This window comes from Candoia aspera, chromosome 4 (genome assembly GCF_035149785.1).
Source record: "Candoia aspera isolate rCanAsp1 chromosome 4, rCanAsp1.hap2, whole genome shotgun sequence".
NCBI classification, from domain to species: domain Eukaryota; kingdom Metazoa; phylum Chordata; class Lepidosauria; order Squamata; family Boidae; genus Candoia; species Candoia aspera.
This window is the reverse complement of record NC_086156.1, coordinates 61,955,758-61,982,332: the sequence shown is the minus strand read 5'-3', so window position 1 is coordinate 61,982,332 and position 26,575 is coordinate 61,955,758. Positions and strand designations below refer to the sequence as shown.

General features: G+C 36.9%; 1 protein-coding gene across 1 annotated transcript; it reads right to left on the bottom strand.

Annotated features, from left to right (window-relative positions):
* Window positions 1–746: 746 nt before the first annotated feature.
* On the bottom strand, window positions 747–22,927 carry EXOC3 (exocyst complex component 3). The gene is made up of 13 exons (XM_063304246.1): window positions 22,840–22,927; window positions 20,175–20,355; window positions 15,915–16,134; window positions 15,055–15,736; window positions 12,941–13,058; window positions 11,587–11,712; window positions 11,043–11,143; window positions 9,737–9,847; window positions 8,125–8,275; window positions 6,384–6,506; window positions 3,958–4,119; window positions 2,803–2,930; window positions 747–1,209 (listed from the first exon to the last, which is right to left on the bottom strand). Exons 2-13 carry the CDS (start codon window positions 20,316–20,318, stop codon window positions 1,038–1,040), a joined length of 2,238 nt encoding a protein of 745 aa, XP_063160316.1. The 5' UTR covers window positions 20,319–20,355; window positions 22,840–22,927; the 3' UTR covers window positions 747–1,037.
* Between the last annotated feature and the right edge of the window lie 3,648 nt (window positions 22,928–26,575).

Below are 26,575 nucleotides of genomic sequence, written 5' to 3'. Positions count from 1 at the left end.
AAGTTTGTCCATGAAACCAATTATCCAGAGAGGTGATAGGCTTCCCTTCACTGAGTATGTTCAAGCAGAAACTGAGTGGATATTTATAGGGGAAACTTTCATTTGGATTCCTGCACCAAGCAAGGGTTTGGATTGACATCCTAAATTGTCCCTTATGATTCTAAGCCATAGTACAGCATTCACAATTACAGGTAGTCCTTGCTTAACAACTGCCTCATTTAGTGACCATTTGAAGTTACAATGGTGCTAAAAAAGCAACTTAATGACCAGTCCTTGCATTTACGACCTTTGCAGCATCTCTCTGCTCTTATTTTCACTTGCTTGCTTACCCCATAGCAAGATAATCCCCAAAGAGAAAGAACCCCAGTTCAGCTGAAGGATATAGCAAGAAGCAAAAGAAAACTGAAGTAAAATGGTAAACACAGTCACAGTCATGTGATTTTCACTTAGCAACTGCTTTGCTTAATGACCAACTTGCAGGTCCCAATTGTGGTCACTAAATGAGGACTACCTGAAATCCAGTTTTTCACTCTTGCCTCAATTTCTCCTTCCTTACAGAAATATTTTTTGTAATAAGTTGATAAATGAATGAATGTTTCATAAAAGGATATCTGAGCAATCCGCAGACAATTCAAAAATCCAACACCAGTACTAGTCATTTATTAAACAATCACTTAACACAAGTCTCTTTTCAAGTCTAGTGATAATTTACCTCAAAAACATCATTGTTTTTAATTTTTTACCCAACCCAGACATAAATTGACCCCTTTTATATTTCCTGAAGTACACCCAAAAAAGTTCAAGGGGAATATGCAAGAGGGAGAAAATCCACTGATAATGGTGAAGATGCAATTTCAAAACACTCTGGCCATCAGAATATTGTGTATTTTTCCAGTGACTGATTTACCTATTCTTACATCTTGTTACAAGTGCTAACACAGGAGAAAAAAAGAAGCTTTGCAAGAAATTAATGTTTTCTCTATATGCATTTTAAGCTAAAAACATTCCAAACATGAAAACATGAAAAGTAATTGCTATTACTTAAGAAGCTTTGGCACAGTTAGTGTTGGAACTGTAATTTCTTTAAAAATTGGCACATAGTTTGGATTTGGCTGGCTTGGGCCTTTGTCCAAAGTTTCAATGATGGTCTGCTTCATCTCTCTGCTGGCATCTCCTCTCATTGTCAATAAAGCTGTAATATGGTCATCCCTGCCAATCAGAATAATGCAGCATTAGTAAAAATCCTACTTATGGAAAAAAGCAATTGGTACCACAGATTTTTCATACCATGCACGCTGCACTAAAGATTTCCTTGTAAGCTCATATAAACTGAGTCTACCGGCCAATTTTTAAAACCACTTTTAATTAAGAGAGCCACTTCCATGAGCCAGATACAATGATTATACTTCTATTAATTACCCACCAGTTAGTAATTTACTTCATTTCTACATTTATCTTGTACTTCAGGCCTATAGGGGTAAGGATTGATATCAGTCACACCCACCTAGTATTTATTAAATCCTTACAGGTAGTCCTCGACCTACAACCATTCGTTCAGCAGCCATTCGAAGTTACAACGGCACTGAACGAATAGTGGTTACAATAGGTCCTCAGAGTTCTGGCCATCACAGAACCCCCGTGGTCACATGATTGCAACCTGGGTGCTTGGCAACCGTTTTGCACTTACGACCAGTTGCAGTGTCATGCAACCACATGATCACCATTTGCAACTTTCCCTGCCGGCTTCCCCAGAAAGTCAATGGGGAAGCTAGCAGGGAAGGTCACAAGTCTCTGGGGTAAGTCTCTCTTACCCGTACACCCTCTTCCAGCCCCTCTGCACTTGCACTGTGCCAGCAACATACACACCTGAGCACCCCCCTGACCCCCGCTGCCTCTCGCGCACCCCCTTGGTCCCTCCCCAACCTGGCAGCAGCCACTTACCTGCTTGCCGGCCTGGGTCTTGCAACTTCCTGCCAGCTTCCCCACTGACTTTGGTTGTGGGAAGCAGGCAGGAATTTGCCTCGCTTAATGACCATGGGATTCAGTTAATGATGGTAACCGGAACTTTAGGGATTGCTGTTGCTAAGTGATGCGGTTATGCTTTACAATTCCAGTCCCAATTGTCCTCGTAAGTCAAGGACTACCTGTATTCATGCAATCAATCTGTCTTATGCATAATCTTAACAGGAGATCCAAACAATGGCTGTACTTCTTCTGTAACCCACCCATGGCTAGTACTCCAAAATTATTTAAGTAGTCTTCTTTAAATCTGCCATGCAATGAGAAATTTAAATACCATCTGATTTTGCCCTCCAACCTGGCACAATCTTTCCTGATCCAATCAGCTTTACTTTTGGGTGCCCATTTTCAACAAGGGAAGATTAAATGGCAGTGAAGCACATTCTGCAGAGAAGCAGCAATACTGTATGTAGGGAAATAATTAAGTATTATCCACCCATCAGCTCCCCAGCATACATCTCCCTAAAACTAAATACTAAAAGGCTTATATGTGTACCCTATACTAAAATCATACTTTATGAAAAAATAGCAAAGTTGGCTTTTTAAACAAACAATACTTTTTAAAACAAACATTATTTTACACATGCTTGCATATTATGTTATCCAAGAAACTGAAATAATGAAGAACTATGCATATTCAGTCCCTACCTTTGATTTAAACAATTTTGTGTAAGAGAAAAAAACAATCAAAGCTAGGGACTTTGCCCAAGTTTTTGTAAAATGCTCTCATGATCGTGAAGTAAGTATTGCAGCAACTTCAATTCTAGAAATGTACAATGTTACCTGATATCAGGATGTTTACTAACTAAAGTTGAGATTTCTAAATAAAGCAGTGAAGGATCAGTCAGCTTGAAAACTTCTGCAATAGCTTCAATGACATCACAAAGCCCTTCTGTGTCTTCTCCAGATCCCTATTAATCAAATGAACTATTGTTTTCAGCAATTTCATCAAGACCATAATGACATTATTCCAGCATTCTGCATTTGATTACTGTATGACTATCTTAATAACAATGAATGACAGTAAGTATTTCTGACAAAATACTATGTTTATATTAGAGGAGCAGTCAAATATCAGTATTCAACCCATTTATGTTTCACTATAGAATTTAATTCTGGAAGGTAGGCCGGCTGGCCAGTTGGCTGGCAGGCAGGCAGGCAGGCCGGCAGGGATTTGAGAGAATAACTCCTTAGCTTTTCATTTATTCCAATACATATTAAGCAACATTACTGAAGAGATATAAGATATATCTAAATTTAATGACACAACTTTTAAGCTAGGAAGCTTAAAACATTATACTACTATAGGAACATATTTTGAGATCCACTATGTAGGCAATGCTATAATCCAGATTTGAGAGAATTTATTTAACCTATGATTATATATCAATTTTTTAAACCTTTTAATAACAAGGTATTTGCCTAGAGAAACAAATGATTAAATGTCATTTACATAAAGGACCATTGTGAAATATTGAATACTAGGGCTGTCCATGCTTTGAAAATGTTTTGGAAAAGTTTAAGAATTTATTTAAGCAGCTGCAACACTTTTTCAGGTTCATGCGGAAGACTGTAAAAAGACATATGTGCTTCAATGAATGACAGGTCCTTTGCTTACATGAGGTCCAAAGCATTTCCTCCAAATCATTTTTGAAGTGTGCACAGTCCTATTTTTTTTTAAATTACATGGAATTAAATTACATGGAAAATAAACAGAAATTGATAAATTCCAGTCAACAGTATATACATTTTACAGTAGTTTCAAGAAAAAAGAATAGAGATAATGGATTTATCTGTAGCGACCACAATGTTTGTCAATCAATAAAAAAGTGAAGTACTGACATTAATGTATCATTATATTAGTACTGGAGAATAATATCTTAAAACACCAATTATTTCATACATTTCCTCTTTTAGCATTCCACTGGGGATACTTACTTCTGCAAGCTTTTTAAATAGAAACCTGAACTGTTTGGCTTCCCTGTTCATCCTTTCAGCACCCTCTTTTCTTTCTTCTGCATTCTTAAAAGTAATACGCTTTAACATTATAGCCTTGATGTATTCCATAACAATTCTACGATGGCATTCAATAGTCATTTTCTGAAAAAAGTATTCAAAAGACATGACTGGTAACTAGTAATCTAGACAACATGCTTTAATTAAATAGTAGAAATAATAGGAACAGACTAAAATTACTGAAACATTCACACTACAGTAGGCTCATTTGGGAGGAAAAATAAACATTAATTTAATGACATAAATTAGAAGGCTAAAGTTTGCAGATACATGGGCTGATAGATAGACAGACCAGATAAAACCACTGAGAGTCATTTGATTGGGGTGAAATTTAACTAAATATTGGTGGGCCAATATTTTAGTCACCACTACCATTCTCTATTCTCAACAGATATTTTGGATGTCCGCACTAGGATAAACGTTCCCTGACATCCCCTGGAAATAACTGGATATCACACTGCTGATTCAGTTTGTAATCAGCCACAGTTTTTCACAAGTACTATTCACAAACATTATCATTTATGCCTGGATATTTGATTTCTATTTCCTATGTGCATAATTTTGCATCTGTCTGTTAAATGTTTATCTCTAACCTATTAAAATTCTTTTGAATTTCATTTCTGTCTTCTCATTTAATCGTTATCTCATCAATATTTGTGTTATCTGCAAATCTGACAAGCATTCTTTCTACATCCTTATCCAAGTCATTAAAAATATGTAGACCAGTCTAGGGGCCAGGAATGAATCTCGCGGTGTCTCCTTGTGGCACTTTTCACTTCAATCTGATGAAAATTATTGGTGAGCATTCTTTGATTTCTGACCCTGCTTTGTAGCCACTTAAAGCTAATCCCATCTTGTTCATCTTTAAATGAATTGCTAATCAGGATATGATGGGTGCTCTGTCAAATGCTTTATTGAAATTAAGATATATTATACATACAATATTCCTGCAACCAGCTAAGGAAGTTGCCTGATGAAAAATGAGATAAAGTAAGTCTGGCAAGAAAGGTCCTAGACAAAGCTATGCTTCCAGTAATTACAGGACTGTTTTGAAGGTGCTTATAGTTTAATCTCTTTATGTTCTGTGCTAGATTCTTCCCAGGTATCAATGTCAGACTGACTGGACTCTACTTCCTTGGATCCTCCTTCTCCCCCTTTTTGAAGATAGGGACATTTGCCTTGCTCTAGTATCCTTTTAGCTTTCTCAAAAATAATATATAAATGTTTGGCTAGACTATTAGGAAGTTCTTTCACTACCCTAGGATACAATGGACTTGGTGGTCTACAGATTTAAATTCTTTGAAAATAAATAGGTACCTGACCAACTTTCTGTTAGTCTCAAGCTTCAGTTCTGCTTCTTCCACCTGCTTTTCTGTGAACACAGGCCTTTCCCAGGGAAGACTGAGCTAATATAGGAGCTGAGTAGTTCTGACTTTTCTCTGTTACCTGTACACGTTTTGCTATCTACATTGAGCAGATGGCATATTATTTTGTTTTTCTTTACATGAAAATATATCTTTTGTTAAGAATTATTTGGGACATATATGAAAATATATATGTTACAACAAAATATTATTTTGTTTTATTTTGAACATATCTGAAGAAATCCTATTTAAGAAAGTAAAATAGGTCAGACTGGAAGCCACATTCTCACTGAAAAACAGCACAAGAGTAGAATTGTTGTTACAGTAACTTTGGGCATTTTTAAAATTGTGATAGAAGCATTCACTTCAGATTTTTAAATTGTTTTTGCTTTTTAAAAAAACCCAGCTGAAGCTCTAAAATAGTAGCTTGACAAAATTTAATTCACTAATGGTGACGACTGGGGATGGCAATGGCAAACCACCCCGTGATAGTCTGCCAAGAAAACGTCATGAAACGGTGTCCCCCCGAAGGGTCAGACACGACTCTGTGCTTGCACAGGGGACCTTTCACCGTTTTCCAATGGTAAAATAATGCCCCCTAAGTAGCATAGACTTTCTACTGGAAATCAGTAAGAAATTAAATGTTGAGCCTACTTGTTATAGCAACTATTTTCCCCACTTCACATTTTCAAATGTAAAACACAGTGACTGGGGTTAGCAATAAAAAATGCTACAGTAAGCAAGAACTAATTATTAGGAAAGAAGAATGTAACAATTGGGGTGGGAGGGTTGCAGTATATTTTAGGAGCGAAATGCAATGAAAGTTTATTTTGATAATTATTTTGCTAATTTTAGGGAGACTTTATTACAAAATAGAAATTACACATGGTTTTATTATTTCAACTGAATTTAAAATCAATATAATAATATGTCCACAGGTTAGGCTGCAATATTTAAATATTCTACATTAGTTGTAATAAATACCTTCTTAAAGGGCTTCTTTATTCTTGCAAAATCATTAAAATAATCCTCTACAGTTACACAGATTGTATCCACAGCATTGGATGCACCAAGCCATTTTTTTGTCATCAGTTCATTGAGATGAGGCTTAAAAGAAAAAAATAGAAATGACGGTCAGAATAAATTTTAACAATAATTTTCAGCTTCATGTCATTTTATCCCAAATCAGCAAAGCAGAAATCATATACTTTAAATTTAAAAAAGGAACTGCATTAAATATAAAAATCTTTCAAAAGGAGCCATGATTTTTAATGAAAGTGTAAAGAGTAAATGAGACACTGTATCAAAATTATGGGAGGAAGATCAGTAAATGTTCACAACCAACGTGGAGAGCTGATGCTTTAAATTGAGTAACTATTCATTTAGTACTTAAGAAATAAACTTCCATTCATTTTCAAGTGTGACTGAGTATTATATATTTCTTGAATTGATTTTATTTTGCCAACACAGGTTTCAGAGGCTTGAGACCTGGTGACATTTATAAAGAACATACAGACTCTCTATCATCTTGTAACTCCGTGCAAATTACTCAACAAGGCTTTAGTCACTAGCAGAATTGCACTCCACACATCGAGCTTCCGGCACAGGTCATCAACCAAAGCAGTCTCAGTACTGTATCCTGGACAAACCCCAACTAAAATAAGTCCAGATGATCAGCACCTGGAGCCGCAAAGCCACCACTTTCTTCCTCACATAACCCAAGAATGAGAGTGGCCTATAATTATCCCTATCTTCAGAATCCAAGCAGAGCACTTTTAATAAAGGTCTTCTATTGTCTTTTTTAAGCAAGTGGGAACACTTAATGAAGCATTAATCACCTCGTATAACCATGGCGCCTTTCTCACCTTGGCCGATTTAATCAGCTTTGAAGAGCATGGATCAAGCAAACTGTTAATGGCCCTTATCACTCTGAATACCCTTTCCATAACCTGGGGGTACACAGTTGAAAAGAATCTATATAAATAGGGCAAATGATTTCCAAAAGTACCTCCCTAGGACTGGCTCTGAACACCAGAGTCCAAGGAGAGGTGAATCCAGTGACCTCATCTACAAATTATAATGAAAATTGTTCACAGCAAACCTCCAACTATTAAGTTTCTTCTCTCCCAGCTTCTTGATGGAGGACATACAGCACGGGTTGGAAAAATGTTGCCAGGATGGATGGTAAACTAATATATCCCTATGCTGTCTTGGGTACCCAGACAAGCAGTAAATACTCAAAATTAGTGTACTGCCAGATGAAGTTTTTGCTCAGAGAAATGGAACTCCTATAGAACATGATCTACTCTGAGCATACTCTAGTTCATATGCATCAGATATATCCAACCTCGCTTGTGAAAAGATGGGCGCTGGGTGGATCTCTGTTAAATCAGGTCATTTGTCTCTATTCCATTACAGACAGAAAGTATCCCACCCCAAGTTTTATTCTGAAAAGCAGGAAGGGGGAAGCGAACCATTTATGTAATTTAGAAGGGGGAAATGGTTTCAAGTATGTCTGTATGCTGTAAGGAAGTCACTTCTTTAAGTATTTTTTGTTTTTCCCCCCCCCCTTCTCTTCACTTTCTATTGTTTTCAACACTTGTTTCTTTATCTTTCTTACTTTTTCCAATATTGTCTCATGCTTATCTTTTAACTTTGTAAAAAAACTTCTTTAATAAAAATTATTAAAAAAAAGAAAAGCAGGGGGGTGAAGGAAAAAAATAACCTCTAAATCAATGAAGACTTCATCTAGCAGGCTTGAGCATCCTTCCTTGGCAATATCATCTAAAACAGCATCGATGCATGTGGGACTGCTTGTCTGGATCTCTTCCATCACAGAGGTAAAGTATTTCTTTTTCAAACTGATGATCGATTCCCTTGGATGAGCAAGAAAATAATTTTCAGAATCCTGCTAAATATATATAAAAGCTAAATCAGAACATCATGTGATACCATCTGATGTTCGCCTCGTTAAAGTATGATTGTCATCTGCATGAGAAAGCTTCAGTGACTATTGAATAATAGTTTCTCAAGGATCAAGCTGATGTTACTAATTGTGAAACATGATTATTCAATTCAGTAGCAAATGCGAGGAGCCTGTGGTTTTCAAACTGTGTAACCAGGTATCTTCAATTATTCTTGGATAATTTTTAGTAGATCTCCACCAAGAAAATTAGTAATGGCTTTACTAATTTACTAATACATATTGCAGAGCAAGTCTGCTCATCACTCCCAATGTAAAGGCATAGGACAGCATTTGTTTTATTCTAGGACTTACTCTCGCTCAATTACAGCAGGCAGCAGCACCTCACCAACCTTGGCTGATTTCAGAAAGGCTAAGATAGGTCAGACCTGGTTAGTACCTGGAGAGAAGACCATGAAGAAATCCTAGGGCTGTAGAGGATACCATAAAGTAATGCATATTTATTTGTATGTTCCATTTATTTTCTCCTGGAAAAAGGCAATGGCAAACTGTTTCCATATTGTTGCCAAGAAAATAACATCCACGAAATCACAAAGTCAGACTCAACTCAAGGGAGACTTTTCTTTTGTATACTGTTTGTATTTTCTTACCAGGGCAGAAGTGAAATTTGCCAGGCCAGTGTCTTAAAAAAATAAGAGTTATTCGAGATGGAGGACTCCACTAACACTAATCACAGGACTTTAAGCAACCAAACAAACTCTCTCTTCCTCTTCAAAGCATTTTCATGATTAAAAAGTCTTAAAGATGCAGTCAGAAGAGTTTGAGATGAACAATGATGGACTCTTTGGAAAATTCCATGAAGGGGGAAGGGTAATGGAAGTCTCATGTGAGGGAAGTGAAATACATGCCTTAAAAATGATCCAAAGGGTTCTGCAATATGTTGAGATTTTATAGACATTTTATAGGATCTCTTCATCAGACAATATGTTGAGATTTTATAGAAGCTGTTATAGGCATAATTTAATAAATATCTTATTCAGTATTTAATAAATATTTAAATAATTATTATAACAATGTAAAGGCATAATCAAACATTGAAAGTTTGAATACTACTTGTTTAAATAAATTTTGTATTTGGGGTTTCAAGAACTGCTACTTGCATTCACTTGCTTTCATCTCCCCTCCCATTCTTTTTCCTTTTGTACAGTCCTTCTATATATATCAGGCTACTTTCCCATTCAGGTTCTACTTCATTGCAACTGTTTTTTAAGAGCTCTCTTCAAACAGTAATGTGTTATTAGCAGAGCAGCAAAATTGCCTAACATTATCACAACAGTATAGTTGTCTATAATCTTAGCTTATTATATTAAATGTGGATTTTTCATTTAAAAAAAATTCAGTTTGCAAAACTTACTTAAAAGTCTGACAGTTGTTGATGATGGCAACCATGTACTGAACGTAGCATGGATGATACTGACGATTTCTTAAGTGTTCTTCTTTATATAAATGTGCTTCCTCTTTATACCTGAATAAGGGAAGAGGACAAACCTCAATGATGGAAGAAGGTGGAGTCTTAAAACTGCTCTGGTAATGCTCATCATTACCCAGTACAGGTAGATTAGGCTTTGGAAATCTCCAGAGGGAGACATTTCTAGTGTATAGTTCCAGTCAAATCACTGAAAAAAATTAGAAGCAAGCAAATTCAGTGGGTTCAGCCATAATTCACAGTGGAGCTGGCAAAATGTAAGGCTACTATGTTTTCTGCACTACAATTTGCAGAAAAATCTATAACTCTGATCAATGACTTTTTTTAACAGGGCCCATATCTAGAGGTTTTACTTTCCAAGCTTACTTTCTAAGAGTTTTTTTCCTAATTCACTTTATAGGCTGAATAGTCTATGTAAGCAAACCATGTATGAAATAGCTCTACATGGCATAGGGCCTGGTCATTGAGGGACTGCCTGTCTCCCATAACATCTGCCCAGCCTATTTGATCCTGCAGGACTGGTACACTCCAGGTTCCTTCTATTAAACAATGTCATTTCTCAGGACTCAAGAAGCGTGCCTTCACTGTAGCAGTGCCTACCCTCTGGAACAAGGTTCCCCCTGAGATCCTGATGGTCCCAATTCTGCTGTGTTTAAAAGAGCCATGAAGACCAGGCCTTCAGTGAAGGAAAATGAGACCACTCACTTCATTGCGCTTGCTTTCTTTTTTATTTTTTTATTGTAATTTCTTCGTTGTGAGCTGCCCAGAGTTGCTGAGAGTCAGGTGGCATACTTTTAATAAATTATTATTATTACTATTATTAACTCTACTATAGTCTCTATTCATAGGGGAAAATTGAAGCTAAAGTGGAGGATAACTTATGGTCTTTTAATATTGTAACCAAAGTGCACAAGAAAGGGAGAACACTTATTCTATTTACATTGCAAAACAGCTAAGAATAGACAATAATTATGTCTGTTTGTTAAAATATTTGGAAAAACTCAAGAAAATCAGCAAGTAAAGGCAGGTATTTGGTAAGGGTGAGTGAAGCCCCCTTTGGATTGTGTGGCTTCATTCTTTTGTTATTTCTGTCTTTTTTTGGGGGGGTCATTCTTGCTATCTTCTATTCCTTACTTTTGTCTATTACTGTGATTTTTTCCTTGTTTTTCATGTTTTTATTTGTGAACCACCCAGAGTTGTTGGGAGTACGGTGACATAATAATAATAATAATACCTGTTAAGAAAGGAACTCATTTGTTGAAGGCACAAATTTAGTACTTTTATTTTCAAATCTTCACTTATCTGAGTAGCCACCTGAAGATTCTGTTCAAACATCTAAAACCAGAAAACAATTACCTAATATTTCAATTAATCAGAATTAAGCATGCTTCCCAGACACTCAGATGAACAATACATTTTTCTTCTGCCATTATAATTTGAGTTACAACATTTTGCTTGCACCACATGAAGACATCATCTACATTCGTTGCTATGTTGAAAACAACTGATCCTTGCTATCAAAGAAAACCCCAAAGCAAATACCACCTATTGTAATAGTATGTTGGTAGGGAATCCCATGCCTTTTAAGAATTAATTCCTGAATTTGCTGGGATTTGAGAATATTTCAGCAGTGGAATCCAAGAATGTTACTAAAAAATAAATTCAAAAATATACAATCCATTTTAACAAAATCAGAAGAATGTAACTCATCAAACATTGCATATTTTTAAAAGTTCTTAAACATGACTCAAACTATTTATATAAAAATATTGTTATACCTGGAATACAATAGCTGGGAGTGTTGTTTGATAGTATCCATCCTGGTCTGCTTCTGGTTCATTTTCTTTTAGCCAGTCTTTTTTATCTGTCTCCAGCGCTTTTCGTAACCAGCCAATAATGTTGGACTACGGAATCAAGAGAATGTTAAATCAAGAGAAAAAAAAATTGTGTCAATTAGTGCTAGAAATGGTCCACCTGGATGCCCCCCAGTTCATATGGAGCACAATTCTGATTTTCCTTACCATCATTTCACCCATCACCATTTTTATTTTTAGGCAGTATTTACCTGCTATTGAAGGTTATACTGTTTTATGGCCTAATCAAGCCCAAATTTTTCTGGGATGTTTTTCCGTACAGTCCCTAGCTGGAGCCAGCCCACTTTCAAAATCTGTATTTGACTAGCTGACTTATCCCCACATCAAATTTGGTCCCCTTCTGTCAGTTTTTGGAGAGTTATGCTGACAGACAAATTCTATAGGGTTTGAAGACACTACAAGGTAATCTAAAAGGCAAGACAGCAGGGTAGGACAGCTCTTTTTCCTTGGTGAGTTTCTAATTGGGATACTGCCAGAGAAGTCCTGCTCCTGGCCACCCACAGTGTGAGCCAATTTCATTGGATGGATTATGAGCAGGTGCTCCAGAGCTCATCAACACACAACAATTATCCCTTATGGTCAGGAAGGATGTGACAGCCACAGGGGAAAGCTATTTTTTTGGATAAAATCCTGATGGTTATCTGTCAAACTGATTCAAAGGGAGCCTCCATCAACACTTGCAGAACTAGCATTAAGTCTGACAAGGCAAAGTAATAAACTACTAGCAGGCAAAAATGCTTGGATCCTTTAAGGAATCCAAGTGTAACTGGAGAGTGACTGGAGATGGAGATACCAAAGCCAGAGCTCTTCCCCTTACGTACTTGTATGCAATGCTGCAATGCAAGCCAAAAGGGGGCAGAGTTTGCATCGTGACGTATGTTTCATCATTCCCCTATCCATCCCAGATGCCCATGCTTATTATTTTTTCTGACTCTTGCAGAAGCCTACAGCTAACAAGACGGCCCTGGTCTTTCTCCAGAAGACAGAGCCAAAACTAGGAACTAGTTCTCTTTTCAGAGAACAGGAAGTCTATGATAAGTCCTGCCTTCCAATGACAGACAAGAATTAACCCATTTCTATTGGCTCGTTCCTTTGTCTGAAGATGTGGGGAAAAAAGTTTGCCTTATAGGTGGGTGTATTGGTCTCCTGGTCAGCCAGGATCTCTTTTTATTTGTATTTATATGTACTGTTCTTCTTTTTGTCTGTACATTGCCCAATTGTCAAGATGGGTAGCCTTGAAATAGGATGAATAAATTACCGTAAGAGTTGACATATATGTGCTGAGTAGATCATCTACCACATCCTGAGAAAGAAGAGGTTGCAGGGAATTCACATCCAGTTCTGGTGCAAGTTCCAAGTTTCCCATCATTTCTTCACTAAAACAAAGAGAACAGAACAAGTAAAACTCAACTGTAGGATCATTTTTTTTATAGCTGCAAAAAATGCCACACACACACAAAAGACCAGAAAAACAATGAAATATTTTTAAATGGGTCAAAATAGCAAACGCCAAATAAGTGTTAAATAGCCAAGTGGATGATGCTTATTATAGAATATTTGCATTTTTATTTCTGCAAGATCGAAACAGGTTTCCCTGAACAATTTATTACTGTTTATGTGCTATACAGGTACTTGGGGGGTAGTTAATTACACAGCTGGAAATTCACAGTTAAGCTTCTCCTTAGCTACAGCTACTAGATTTAAGAGTTCAAAGTCCAACTGCCTGTATACTAGTGATAAGAAGCATGTTAAATTTGTAAGACTTATTAGAAATATATCTTCCAATTGTGGGTTGCAAATATTTGGTGTATTTTAGTTGTGACATATAATGCAATATGAATAATTGCTATAAACAAAGTAAATATAGATAAACAGGTTTTTTCTATTATAGTTTTCTCCGGAAGATGTATTTGTAGACTTAAAACATTATGTTTAGGAGATGAAGAGAAGCAGGAATAGAAAAGACCCAATTTCTTTTTATTTATTCTGGCTGTTGTAGTTCTAGTTATAATTTCAAACTGTAGAAGAAATACTAGAAGCCTAATCTTTTTTATTTAACTGATAGAGTCACCAGTTCTTTGAATCCTCGTAATATCTCTATCCTATGGAAAGAACAAGTAAAGAGTACTTCACCTAATTTTCAAGATCTTCATTCTGCAGCATTTCTGCACATTCTCCAACCTACTGCTTCTTAAAACCTGAACATCTAAAAACAGAAAACTTCCCATTTTTTTTCCTTCTTGCCAAAAAATAGAAATTCCTTGAGAAGCAGAATAAGAGTTGACCGTAAATATACAGTACATTTATATGATATAAATGTACTGTATATTTATTCTTAATGTTCCATAAAGAGTGAGGGTTAGCCAAATGATTCTGATTACATGTGATTTCATGTATAACCTGAATTTAAACAAATCCACTTACTTCAATTATCTTTATTCCCTTTAAATGGGTAAACAACTATACTCTGTGAAAGATCTTTAACTAAAAAAATATTTCAGTCACTACAGAATATTTTACCATCTGAGATAAAACTGTGACACCCAACACCTATGAACTCAGACTTCCAAATTGAGGTACACAATATCTAAAACTAGTCAGGTTATTCTGGCCTATAAGGCATAAAATCCCACAACTGCGTCTGCTGGAAAAATATTCTTAATTAAGTAAGATTTGGCTTTTTAAAATGAATCTAAACCTGCTGCCTGGTGTACCTCTCCCACCTGTTTAATAGTAATTCAATTGTATCCATACCTGTCTGCTATTTTATATCAGTTTCCGTATGTCCATCTGTCTTTAGCAGATGACAGAACTTGGGTGACTTTGGATTGGGAGACTGAGGAGGATTGGAATTGGTTATTACTCAGATGAAAGAACAACAGGGAATCCTAAGGCTATAGGTTAGATTGTGAAGCTGGAAAAAAAACCTAGCCCTAACGCTAATCCTAACCTGGAAGAAGGCAGTAGTAAAGAACCTACTGTAGTACCACAGAAACTATGTAGATGTGTCTGCTTAGCTATCAGAAACTAACTTGAATTAATCTTTATGCATTTGTGAGAACCTGTGGGGAAATGTGGCAGATGGTGTTTGAATGTTTATCTCAAAAGAGGCATCTCTGTCCTGATGCAGAAAGACTTGAACACAAGTACTTCAAAGAGACTCCACCTTAATAAACTCAGCATAACTAAAGAGAGAAATTCTTCTTACTGTTTAAAAGATTCTGTATGACCTTAACCTACCATTAAAGATAGCTTTCTGAAAATCTTGTCATTCTTGCTACCTTTGACATGCCAGATATATGGGGCTTGACAACATTTATTTAAAATCACATGGTAACTGCAACTATTAGCCCTAAATTATAACATCCTTACCTTTTATAAGTATTTAAAACCCATGTCAAAAGGCTAACAATTTCATTTGCTTCTAAATCTTCAGAAGCCAGGTCCTGCATACGTATAGACAATGCTTGGTGATACATACATAGTAATCTCTTGAAAATTTCATAACGTGGTGGGAAACACTGATCCATAAGATTTTTAGCTACCAACAGATCATCAAGAACATATTTACGGATTATTTCCAGATGGCGAACAAGCCACATTTTGTCAGATTCTCGAGTGTCTGCTTGAGTGCCTTCAATCCTGGTGGTAACAGTTCGATCCAGGACATTAAACATTTTTTCCTTCCACGTTTTAGGTCTCCCAGGGGGGATAAATCCAGTTTGCTTCTTCCGATCTAGCATACGCCGATCTATCTTTTCTTCTCTCTCAATTATTCTGACAACTGAAACTAGCAAGGTTGGATCTCGACGGACAGTGACTAGAGACCTCTGAATGACCATCCAGAGTTGCTTGGCCAGTTCTTCAGAAAGTTTTTGCATATCTCCAAAATAGCTATCAATTAGGTTCATATCATGGGTATTCTTACTATCCATGCGGTACTGTTCATACATAAGATCATCTCGAGAGCACTCTAAATCCATCAACTTTCGATGGGCTTGCAATAATTGTCCTTGCTCAATCAAGTCTTGAGTCTCTTGAACTATCTCTGGCACTACAAAGAAAAAGAGAAATCATAGATTTAAGTCACAATCTAGTTTCAGAATAGTAGCTGCATGGCAACAGCCACATTATTACTGTACATTAAATATTAACATTATTTATATAAATCCACACTAATACTATACAACTCCATTGTACTGTCAGAATATGAGATATTTTAAGAGTCATACCTGAGAATATATTTTTGAGGTTTTCTACAGCAGCTGCCAGTTGACTGTGTTGAACTACAGCATCTTTAACATCCTTGAGATTTTCTATGGTGTTGATACTTTGCCGCCAGTCTTTACTGACATCAACCAAAGAGTGCTGTATATCCTTAACATCATGCAATGCAGTGTGCAGCTGGCTTAAGCCAGTTCGAACTCCATCAAGCTGTGACTGGATTGCAGCCTAAAAAGACGAAAGCTTGATTCACACCATAGTAGCAACACCTAAAATGCTAATTATCTTTATAACAATATTTGTTGTTACACAAAAGACAATTTTATTAAAAAAACACTGAACATTTAATAAACTGAGACGGTTTCTATATTTAAATATAGAAATGTCTCAATGTACAACACAAAAAGCACTTACCATTTTAATGGAATAATATCAAAGGGGCAATTATTATAAAAATTCATTTGAATTACTGTGCTCAATCTTACATTTTAGGATTATCATTAAAAATATAAAATAAAATCTTATTTATGTGTTTAAATAGATATATGGCTTAAAATAATTTTGTAATTCCAATGATATGCAAACTATGTTAATACCAAGAGAACACTAGGAGTCAAAAAACAATTGATTTCATTTTAGCTTTGTGTTTATTGAACAGAAATTTGTTATACCTCCTAAAAAAAGCATTTTTTGAACCAAAGTTGTCTTCTAAGTTATTTTGGGATACAGTAAAGAAGTCTGCTAATCACTAACAAGAAGTAAATGGATACACGCAAACAGGAGTCACCTAGATGAAATTCACTTAAATGAGATTCATCTGAATTACTTTATCAAAACTGTTTTTCTATATATTTCAAAATATATTACAAAGCTCCAAAAGGCCCTTAATATATAGACATTTTCCCATACAAATATTATTTCACTGTAGGTATATTAAAATGTATGTGAATGCAGGACTTTCTAGAATTCTGCATGTTAAATCTGCCACAGAAATTAAATGTAAATTTACATTTTGTTTTCTATTTAATTTGTACTTCAGTTAATATCTGAATACTTTTCCCCCTAAAATGAAAAGATATACAGGCATGAGGCAGATCAGTGGGAATGCTATGTGATTGGAGAAAGATTTAAAGCTAGATACTGTACAGCGGGGGTCCCCAAACCCCGGGCCATGGCCTGTTGGATAATATTGAATAATAACTTTATTGATTAGTCAAATGACCAAAGAAGGAAGTTGGGCATCAGCCACTATAAAATATAAACTAAGATACCATAAAACAGCTAAAAACAGTAAAATTAACTAGAATATACTATGGTGAAATAAAATATGGTAGGATAAGATAGAGATAAAATTGTAAGATAAAAATGCAGGATGTGATAAAACAAGTGATAAAATACAGAAACAATGTGAGTTTAAATGAATTCGTCACCTTTACATGCCACCCCAATCAGTTCTATAAATTGCGTTCTCAATTGGACAGCCCTAGCTATAACTTAACAGTTCTACTGACCACATACGTATTTGTGCCCTGAAGGAAGTAACATAGTCTTTTGTTACAATCCCAGTATGTGGTTCTGTCAATTAGTGTCTGAAGGTACTGAGCCCTTGCTGGGGCATATAATTGGCAGTTAAATAGGACATGTGCAATGTCTTCTACTTCGGGTGCTCCACAAACATGTCTGCTCAAGGTAAGGCACTTGGTGGAATCGTCCGTATTTGACCAAAGAATCTAACTGCTCAAATCTTGCTCTAGTAAGAGCTATCCTATGGTATTGCATCAGACCCATTGTCAGGTACTTTTCTATTTGAAAGGAGAGTTTATTCAGCCAGCCATTTCGACGACCTATTGTGTGCAAGTGACTCAATGTCGATTTGGGCATTAATAACCAAGACCCTGTGTTTGAATATTGCCTTGGCCTGGTCTCCGGCTGAAAGAAAGTATTGTGATGAAAAGCCAAGGAATGCAATAGTTTGGAGGAGTTGGTTGATCCATGTGGAGGTTGAGGTGTGCCCATCTGTTCTTCAAGGCACATTTTTGGTAGTCTATCATGTTCCATTGAGAGAATCCTCCACCAGTAGTTGAAGACTTTGATTACTGATAGACTGTGAATGGAATGGATGCCTGTTTCAGCTCTTAACTGATGCTGCAGGTGTATTCCTGTTGGTCCCCAGAATAGTTCTTAAGAAGCGTGCTTGATTTTGTTCAAGTAAGGAGGCCTTTGATAGGCCCCACAATTCGGCACCATATGTTAGCACGGGTACAACTTCTGCCTTATGGACTTTCAGAATGGAGAGCAGACAGCAAGAGTGATTGTAGCTAAGTAATTTAATTAGTGTTTTAGAACTTGCTGTGGCCTTTGCAGAACTTTGCTTGTAATGACCGTGGCCTGTTAGGAACCAGGCCACACAGCAGGGGGTGAGCAGTGGGCAAGTGAATGAATTTACAGCCTGAGTGTTTACAGCCACTCCCCATCGCTCACATTACCTCCTGAGCTCTGCCTCCTGTCCGAGAAAGCAAGCCCATTGGCGGCTATCTCCAAACAGCGCGAAGAAAAAATAATAAAAGAGTTGGACAGTTATCGGGGCTGTAAAATCAGCCCATGTGACACCACTGTTAAGCGAGCTGCATTGGGTACCAGTTTGCTTCTGGGTCCAATTCAAGGTGTTGGTTATCACCTTTAAAGCCCTACATGGCATGGGACCAGGGTACCTGAGGGACCGTCTCGTCCCCATAACATCGACCTGTCCCACCTGGTCAGGCAGGGAGGGCATGCTACGGACCCCATCAGTAAAGGAATTTCATCTAGCAGGGTCCAGGAGGCAAGCCTTCTCTGCAGTGGCGCCCACCCTTTGGAACATCTTGCCCCTGGAGTTGAGGCAGGTTTCCTCGCTCTTGGACTTCCGGAAGAAACTGAAGACCTGGTTCTGCCGCCTTGCTTGGGAGGGGGAGAGTGATAGCTCCACCTGGGCATGGCTGGCGCCATAGCACCTCTTAGTGATTGTGTTCCATCTCCACTTGGATTTTACATTTGTTTTTATTTATATTTTAATAGTAATTTTAGGTGGTTATGATTTTAGTGTTATTTTATTGTAAACCACCCAGAGTCCCCCATTGGGAGAGATGGGCGGTGATATAAATTTAATAAATAAATAAAGGTCAGGAAAAGGAGGAGTGCTTGAATCATCCCAAAACCATCCCACCCCCCTCGGAAGAATTGTCTTCCACAAAACCAGTCCCTGGTGCCAAAAAGGTTGGGAACTGCTGCTGTACAGGGAAGAGCAAGAATTGCTTAAAGGAGTTTGTAAGTTTAAACAAAACCACCAATGCTAAAGGGTAGGTTGCTCATTTGCAAAAAGAAAGAATTGTGGTATCTTAAATAATAACATACTGTGGCATAAGGCTTAATAAACTAGAATCCATCTGTATCCAAGTATATTTTAAAACTGTAATCTTATTCTCATTAACCTCAGCAAAATCTCCATTAAATCAATTATTATATTTTTAGTTCACCTTTTAAAATTATTTTTGATTTTATTTAAATCAATCATTTAATAATTAAACAGTTAATAATTGTATTAGTTATTTCTTTTAATTATTTAATTTTAATTATAATTACTTCTGCAATAACTTCTGTAATTCTAATTGTGTCCTCCTAGAATTTATTCTGAGAAGTCCGCATAGTTAAAGCAATGGTGTTCCCCGTAGTAACATATGGCTGCGAGAGCTGGACCATAAGGAAGGCTGAGAGAAGGAAGATCGATGCTTTTGAACTGTGGTGTTGGAGGAAAATTCTGGGAGTGCCTTGGACTGCAAGAAGATCAAAGCAGTCCATCCTCCAGGAAATAAAGCCAGACTGCTCACTTGAGGGAATGATATTAAAGGCAAAACTGAAATACTTTGGCCACATAATGAGAAGACAGGACACCCTGGAGAAGATGCTGATGCTAGGGAGAGTGGAAGGCAAAAGGAAGAGGGACCGACCAAGGGCGTGGATGGATGATATTCTAGAGGTGACGGATTCGTCCCTGGGGGAGCTGGGGGTGTTGACGACTGGCAGGAAGCTCTGGCGTGGGCTGGTCCATGAAGTCACGAAGAGTCGGAAGTGACTGAACAAATAAACAACAAACATAACCCTTAAGCAGAATTATGAAGGGTATTTGATATATTTTCTCTTTATTGGAACTGGTTAGACAACATCTAGGAAACCTCCAGCACTATAATTTTATACAGAGAAATGCTAGACTACTACTAATATAGATTTTATACCTTCAGTCGAGCTTCCACTGAAGCTTTCTTACGGCCTTCTCTTCTGCGATATTGTTCCACTTTATCTAACTGGTCTGGTCGCTGAAGCATCCCAGCTACCCTTTGTACAGCTGTTGCAACTGCTTCCCTGTCAGTCTCCTCCATCTTACAGCAAAGTCTTAAAATGCAGATGCATACATATCTTAAATGTAATGGACAAGAATAATATAATGAAATAAAATTCCACAAGTCATTTTTTTTCTCAGGTATCAGTTATAAACTATTATATTAAAAAAATGATAGTATATATGCTAGTGACAATTTTAGTAAATAATAAAGTATTTTAGAGAATAAGATGTTTTAAGTAATAACATATGCTTGTAATTCAGACTATAACTATTTGGTGAAAATTATTTGGTTTTTCTACTCCATTTCAATCTTGACTAAAAGTAGTCCTTGCTTACCGACCATTCTTTAAGCAATAGTTTGACGTTACGATGATGCTGAACAAGGAGACGTATGATCGGTCCTTGTAGTTGCAGCTATCACAGCATCCCGTGGTCATGTGACCACAATTTGGGCGCTTGGCAACTGCTGCGCAATTACAACAATCACAGTGTCCTGCCATCACATGATCGCTATTTGCAACCTTCACTGCTGGCTCCTGACAAGCAAAGTCAGTGGGGAAGCTGGCAAGAAGTTGCAAGTCACAGTCACATGACATTGCACTTAATGACCATGTGGGATTCACTTAATGAGTGCAACGGGAACTGCCCTCGTAAGTTGGCATGGTCACATGATTTTTCACTTAACGACTGCATCTCTTAGTGATGGAGTTGCCAGACCCAATTACGGTCATTGAGGACTACCTGTATTCAGATTTATAGCCTTTTCACACATACTTTCAATATTACAATATATTAGATGAGCCACCTTGCCAATTTTACTTTCCCCAAACCACCACCCTGAAACATCTTAAATTTTGTTGTTACACTCAACAAATTAAACTGAGAATGCCTTTAGATGAAATGGTGCTATGCAAAAGCACAAAAAGGACTGTAAGTATTTGACAACTGTTAAAATCTGAAACTGCTCATGTTGCAAAAGCACACTTCGTTGCAGATTCTCCTACAGAAGTAATTAACGACAAGTCACTTGCATAATTTAGCTTGTGGTACTCCAAATCCTGGGAAGCAACCCCAAGGGGGGGGGGAGAATGGACATAACATCTTACATATGGTTCCAGAATTGTTTTGTTTTGTTCCTTTCCCGTATTATACATTTGTTCCTCTTTTGTTCCTTTACTGCATTATCCATTTGCTGTATTTCTAGGCATTCTCAAGCAATACAGTCATAAATGTAAGCTGCCTGCAGTCACTATGCATGAGTTGGGTGGCCATATAAATTAATTTATTGAATGAATGAATGAGTGAATGAATAAGGAAGGAAGGAAGGTACTCAGGCATTCTAAACAGAAGACTTACTGTAGCTTGCATGGTACTGATAGAAAAGCACAAGAATATAGACAACTACAATACTTGAAAGACCCAGATGGGAAAAATAGAAGGTAACAGGAGAAAATTACTTCACTAGTTCTCACAATGGCAATCAACATAAAATCACATTATTTAGACTCCTGATCCACTTGACATACATACTGTATAATATATATCAGCTTTAAAATATATTAACGTGAACTACCGTATTACTAAATGTGCTTTATTAACAGATCATATCCTCTTCCTTCTGCAGTCACTTTCCAACATTTTCCCTTATTCAGAAAAACAAACATTATAACATAAATTATAATAAATATGAATGGAACAAGCAAACACACAATAGGGCATGAGCAGGGAAAAGCACTGAGGACCAAATTTAAATTGTTCAGTAATTTGTACAAGAGCACAGAAAAGGAAATTTAATGCCTTCTCAATTACTGTCCTTCCAACAGCATTTAAATACAACCGTACATTCCCCTTTTTAAATGTTTCATTGAATGCTAATCGGGTTCTCCAAACGATCTAAATTTGGTAGTTCAAAATGTCAAAAACTGTTAAGAGATCCAGAAAAATTAAGAGAAACCTGATGCTGTAAGTTGGTTGGACTATACTTGGATAGCTTCTATTAATTTTTGCAAATACTGTACTGCACAACATATCCCATGGTTTGCATAAACGCTGTTTACTCAATCCGATTTTCTGGATTTGCACATACTGAATGATAAACTAGCCATACTGGCAAAACTGCTATAGCATTCCATGAACATAGCAGCATCCTAAGAAGAGCAAAAAACCCCTCCCCCAGTCTGTTATACGTGGAATATGCAGGTCAGTAATTACTGTTTTTGCTGCTGATGGATTCTCCTCCCCCATCCTCTACCCACTGAACCAACAAGAAAAAAATCGGGGCCACCGCCCACGCATTAAAATACAACCATTAAAGGCAAAGAGACAGCATCGTAAAGAGAATAGTCGTTTTGCCCCCCTCGTCCCTTACTTAGTCTGTCTTCTGAAGAAACCTATTTTGTATGCAGAGCGCAGTAAGCTTCGGCTCTGATCACTGCAAGCGCGATCAGCCTTGATAACGTTTTCCTATCAAGACCTGAAACAATCCAGGTCTAGCACCTCCAATGGCCAAGACCCACCTCCCCCTCGGTACTGAGGGAGCAAGTCGTAGCTACACTTACCCTGTCAAATAGAGAGCGAGAGTCTAATGAAGCGACCCCCAAAAGCTCGTCTCACGCTCACCCGCACCCACACTCCCGGAAGCTTCTGAAAGACAATTAAAGTGCGCTTGCGCCTCAATTCTTCACTGCTTAAAAAAAACTTCAGGCATCAGAGGCTCAGTACGCATGCGTAGGGAAATAGGCCAGTTCAATACTTAAATACGCCTGCGCAAAATATTACACCATCGAAGTTATTTCATCCTTCTTGCCATTTAATTAGTAACCTTTAGCAGGAAGAATACACGGATGTTGGAAGCAGTGAGCAAATAGTGGAGTTGTGAGAGCGTTGCGGTTGACTTTAGTGTTTACTGCTGGAAATTTGCAAAGGCGCAAAGCATTTAGGGAAGGTGGGACCAGACTTTGCGTGCATGCATGACTTCAGGTTGAACATAAGTAACTGTTTCCGTGGTAAGAGACCTACAATTATAATTCCAGAGAAATAAAGCACAAAAGGGAGTGGGGTGTTTGTAGAAAATGAGTGCTTATGTTCTGCGACATTACCTGGAAGTTAAAACCTCCCTCTTTTATGTTGTCCCTAGAAAGTATTGACATATATACATGCATAGCCGGCGTGGGATTCTTTTTCAGGGTAAGCAAATTGCCAAAAAGGAGTAACAAATACTAACACAAAAGAAATTACAAGGTATGAAATATGAAAAGACAATATAACTAAAACTAGTTTTACCTGTTCATACCTTTCTACCTTTACAAACTGTCCTTATCTCCACCATTTTTTTTAATCCACTCAATAATGTCCAATTTCAGAGACTACCTGGACAAGTCCCTGCAGTTTTCATGGCAAGATTTTTGAAAGTCGTTTGCCATTGCCGCCACCTTAGGGTTGAGAGAGAGTGACTGGCCCAAGTTCACTCAGCTGGCTTTGTCCTAGGGTGGGAGTAGAACTCACAGTCTCCTGGTTTCTGGCCTGGTGCCTTAACCACTACACCAAAATGGCTCTCCTCTGTACATATATGCTGATTCCTACATTAGCTTTTAAACATGTTTGAAATTTCCCACCACTCTCTTTTTGAAGATCTCATGGATTCCATGCAACAGCTATGTTCTTGAACTTCCCACTTCTCACTTTCACACACTTATTTTTTTATTTGATCCTCAATTTCTCTGTACCACCAAACCACTCAGGGTTCCTTATTCTACTGAGCACTGACTTTTGTACTTTCTCTATTCAACATTCATTTTCTTTTTTGTCTTTTGGGGAACATCCATTTTTTAAATCTGCAGACAAAAGATTTAAGTGGAAAGAATGAGTAAATATGGGATTATAAAAAATTAAAAGATTATTAGTGATCCCATATATGTGTTCCAGTTACATTGAACAGAGACTGGAAGATAAACTGGTTTCAAATCACACAAGAATTCTGATAAGGCATTTCCACTGCTGATCAAATTGATCTCTGATTCCAAATATTTAAGTTCCCGAGCTTACTTTCAAAAGGCAAACAAACTCCATAATCAGCAAATATATATGTCTTTTATGGATCATGCTTTGCTCTGAAATTTATTATAGCTGGCATTTTAGGGGGATGATTGCTGGAATATGATTCCACAGCCAACTTTTAGCAGTTAAGGGTTGACCCTGGGATATTGTCAAATATTGACAAGAAAGTGATCAAGAGACACTGGTTGTTACCCTTGTTTTTTGTGTCCATAGTTTACCTTGGTCACCGCCTATTTCTTTTTTCTAGTTCCACATTGTTCAAAACTGCAATAGTATCAGAAATAAAACTCTTATTTCTCTTCACTTTGTTCAAAGCCAAAGAAATAGGCTTTAGGGTAATTATCAGATGCTCAATATTTCTTTTTAGCCACATACTGGGAACTTTGTTCCTGAAAGTTCTATCCATTTCTTAATTATTTTATTCACAAATTGCCATCAGAGTGGGCCAGTTCTTGATACAGAAGTTCAAACAGAGTTCTATTAGGCATTCTGTGGAAGAGTTAATTTGATTCTCTTGTGAGAACAGCTGCTGCAAAGTGATTATTGTGAAAATACCCTGCAGGTCTACATTGGCCTTTGTTTCTTCAGCACAGAAGACTTTTGTTAGGAGAGGTATTAAATAAGCAACCATATGTTAGTCTTGGAAGGTGTTAATATCTTCTAATTTTATTCTCTTTAAAACATTTGCATTCATCATAAAGCTATATACTAGGCATTTGAAATTCTTTTGGCAATTTTTTAAATAGATTTGACTGCTACATCTTGAAATATATATATAATGTGTGCATTTCCTAATGCATCATTGGTTTGGTAAGGAAGATGCTCTTTATTCTACTGATACACAAACACATATGATAGAAACTGCCCTGGCTATCAAAACTCAGGGTAACCATTTAATGGCTTTTATTAAATGTTTCCTATGCCTGTTGCTGTATTGTGGAGTTCCTTCCTTCTTTTATGTGTGATATTTTAATTTATTAAGTGTATTTGGCAATTGTCAAATATGATGTGACTGTCAGTTAATGCTGACATGAAAGAAGTACAAGTGGAGAACATCAAAATTTTGAGGATGGATCTACCAACAAAAGAGGTAAATATAATTAGTGTAGTGACTGCTTGTTTAGTATTATTTCATGTACTGAATGATGGCTCTAAATTTAAGAATCTCTTTTAGCTCTCTGTTTTAGTTAAGCCTTTAGCTTGACAATTGTTGGGCACACTTAGAGTTTGAAATATATTGTTAAACCCTTATAAGCAGTATAAGTGTTTGTTGGGTCTTATCTGAATAATATTAATCTTTAAACCATTATCTGAAACAAAATACATATTCTTCTCTTTTTACTTTAACATAAGTCGCTAATATATCGACAACAAGCTTTTATTGCAATAAAAGATCAGCTATACCTAATATATCGACAACAAGCTTTTATTGCAATAAAAGATCAGCTATACCCCAAATAGTAAGACAAGTGAAGTAAAATTAATAAAATATGTTCAGACTATTAATCATAATAGTTGTTGCCTCATTTTCACTGCAGCCACACAAAACCTGGCTAACATGGTTGGATTCTGAAAGCAGAAGGTTGGTATAATATTCATCTATCCTTCTTAGGAAAAAAATGTAAGCTTTCTTATATAACAATGAAAGTATGTCAAATGGTTACAAAGTTAATTTAGTGTGGCACAGCATTCACCCTGTCACATCACTAACACTGTCCAAAAGGCTTGTAATAACAGGTCTTAAATATCTGGGATATCTCTGTGATGTCTTTAATGGCTTTTTGGACACTTCCTGGATGTTTGCTTGCTTAATGAAGGAATGTATGATCTTGACACCCCTCTGTATATGGTCCAGTCTGTATCTGAGTTCCTCTAGTATGGTGTTATTAGGGACTAGGATAAAGTTATGTAAAAAATGTTTCTTTCAAATCAGGTTGCCATTCCCTCCCCACCTACCCTCACAATCTTTTTTCCCATGGGGCAGCTGCTTTTTTCCTTGGAAATTTTCTGTATGTTATTCACAGATGTGCTCATCCAAATTAAATTGGGCAGATGATGCTTTCTCTGTCACATCCTGTCCTACAGTACCTTTATGGAAAACCAGTTGGTATTGCCACTAATGAAAGTCTGTTACTGAAGTCGCATTCAGGCAAATGTAATACAAAGCCAAATAAAACTGGTAAGGTTTACAGCAACCAGTTTCCCAGTCAGAAACGATATAAAATGCATGATCACAAA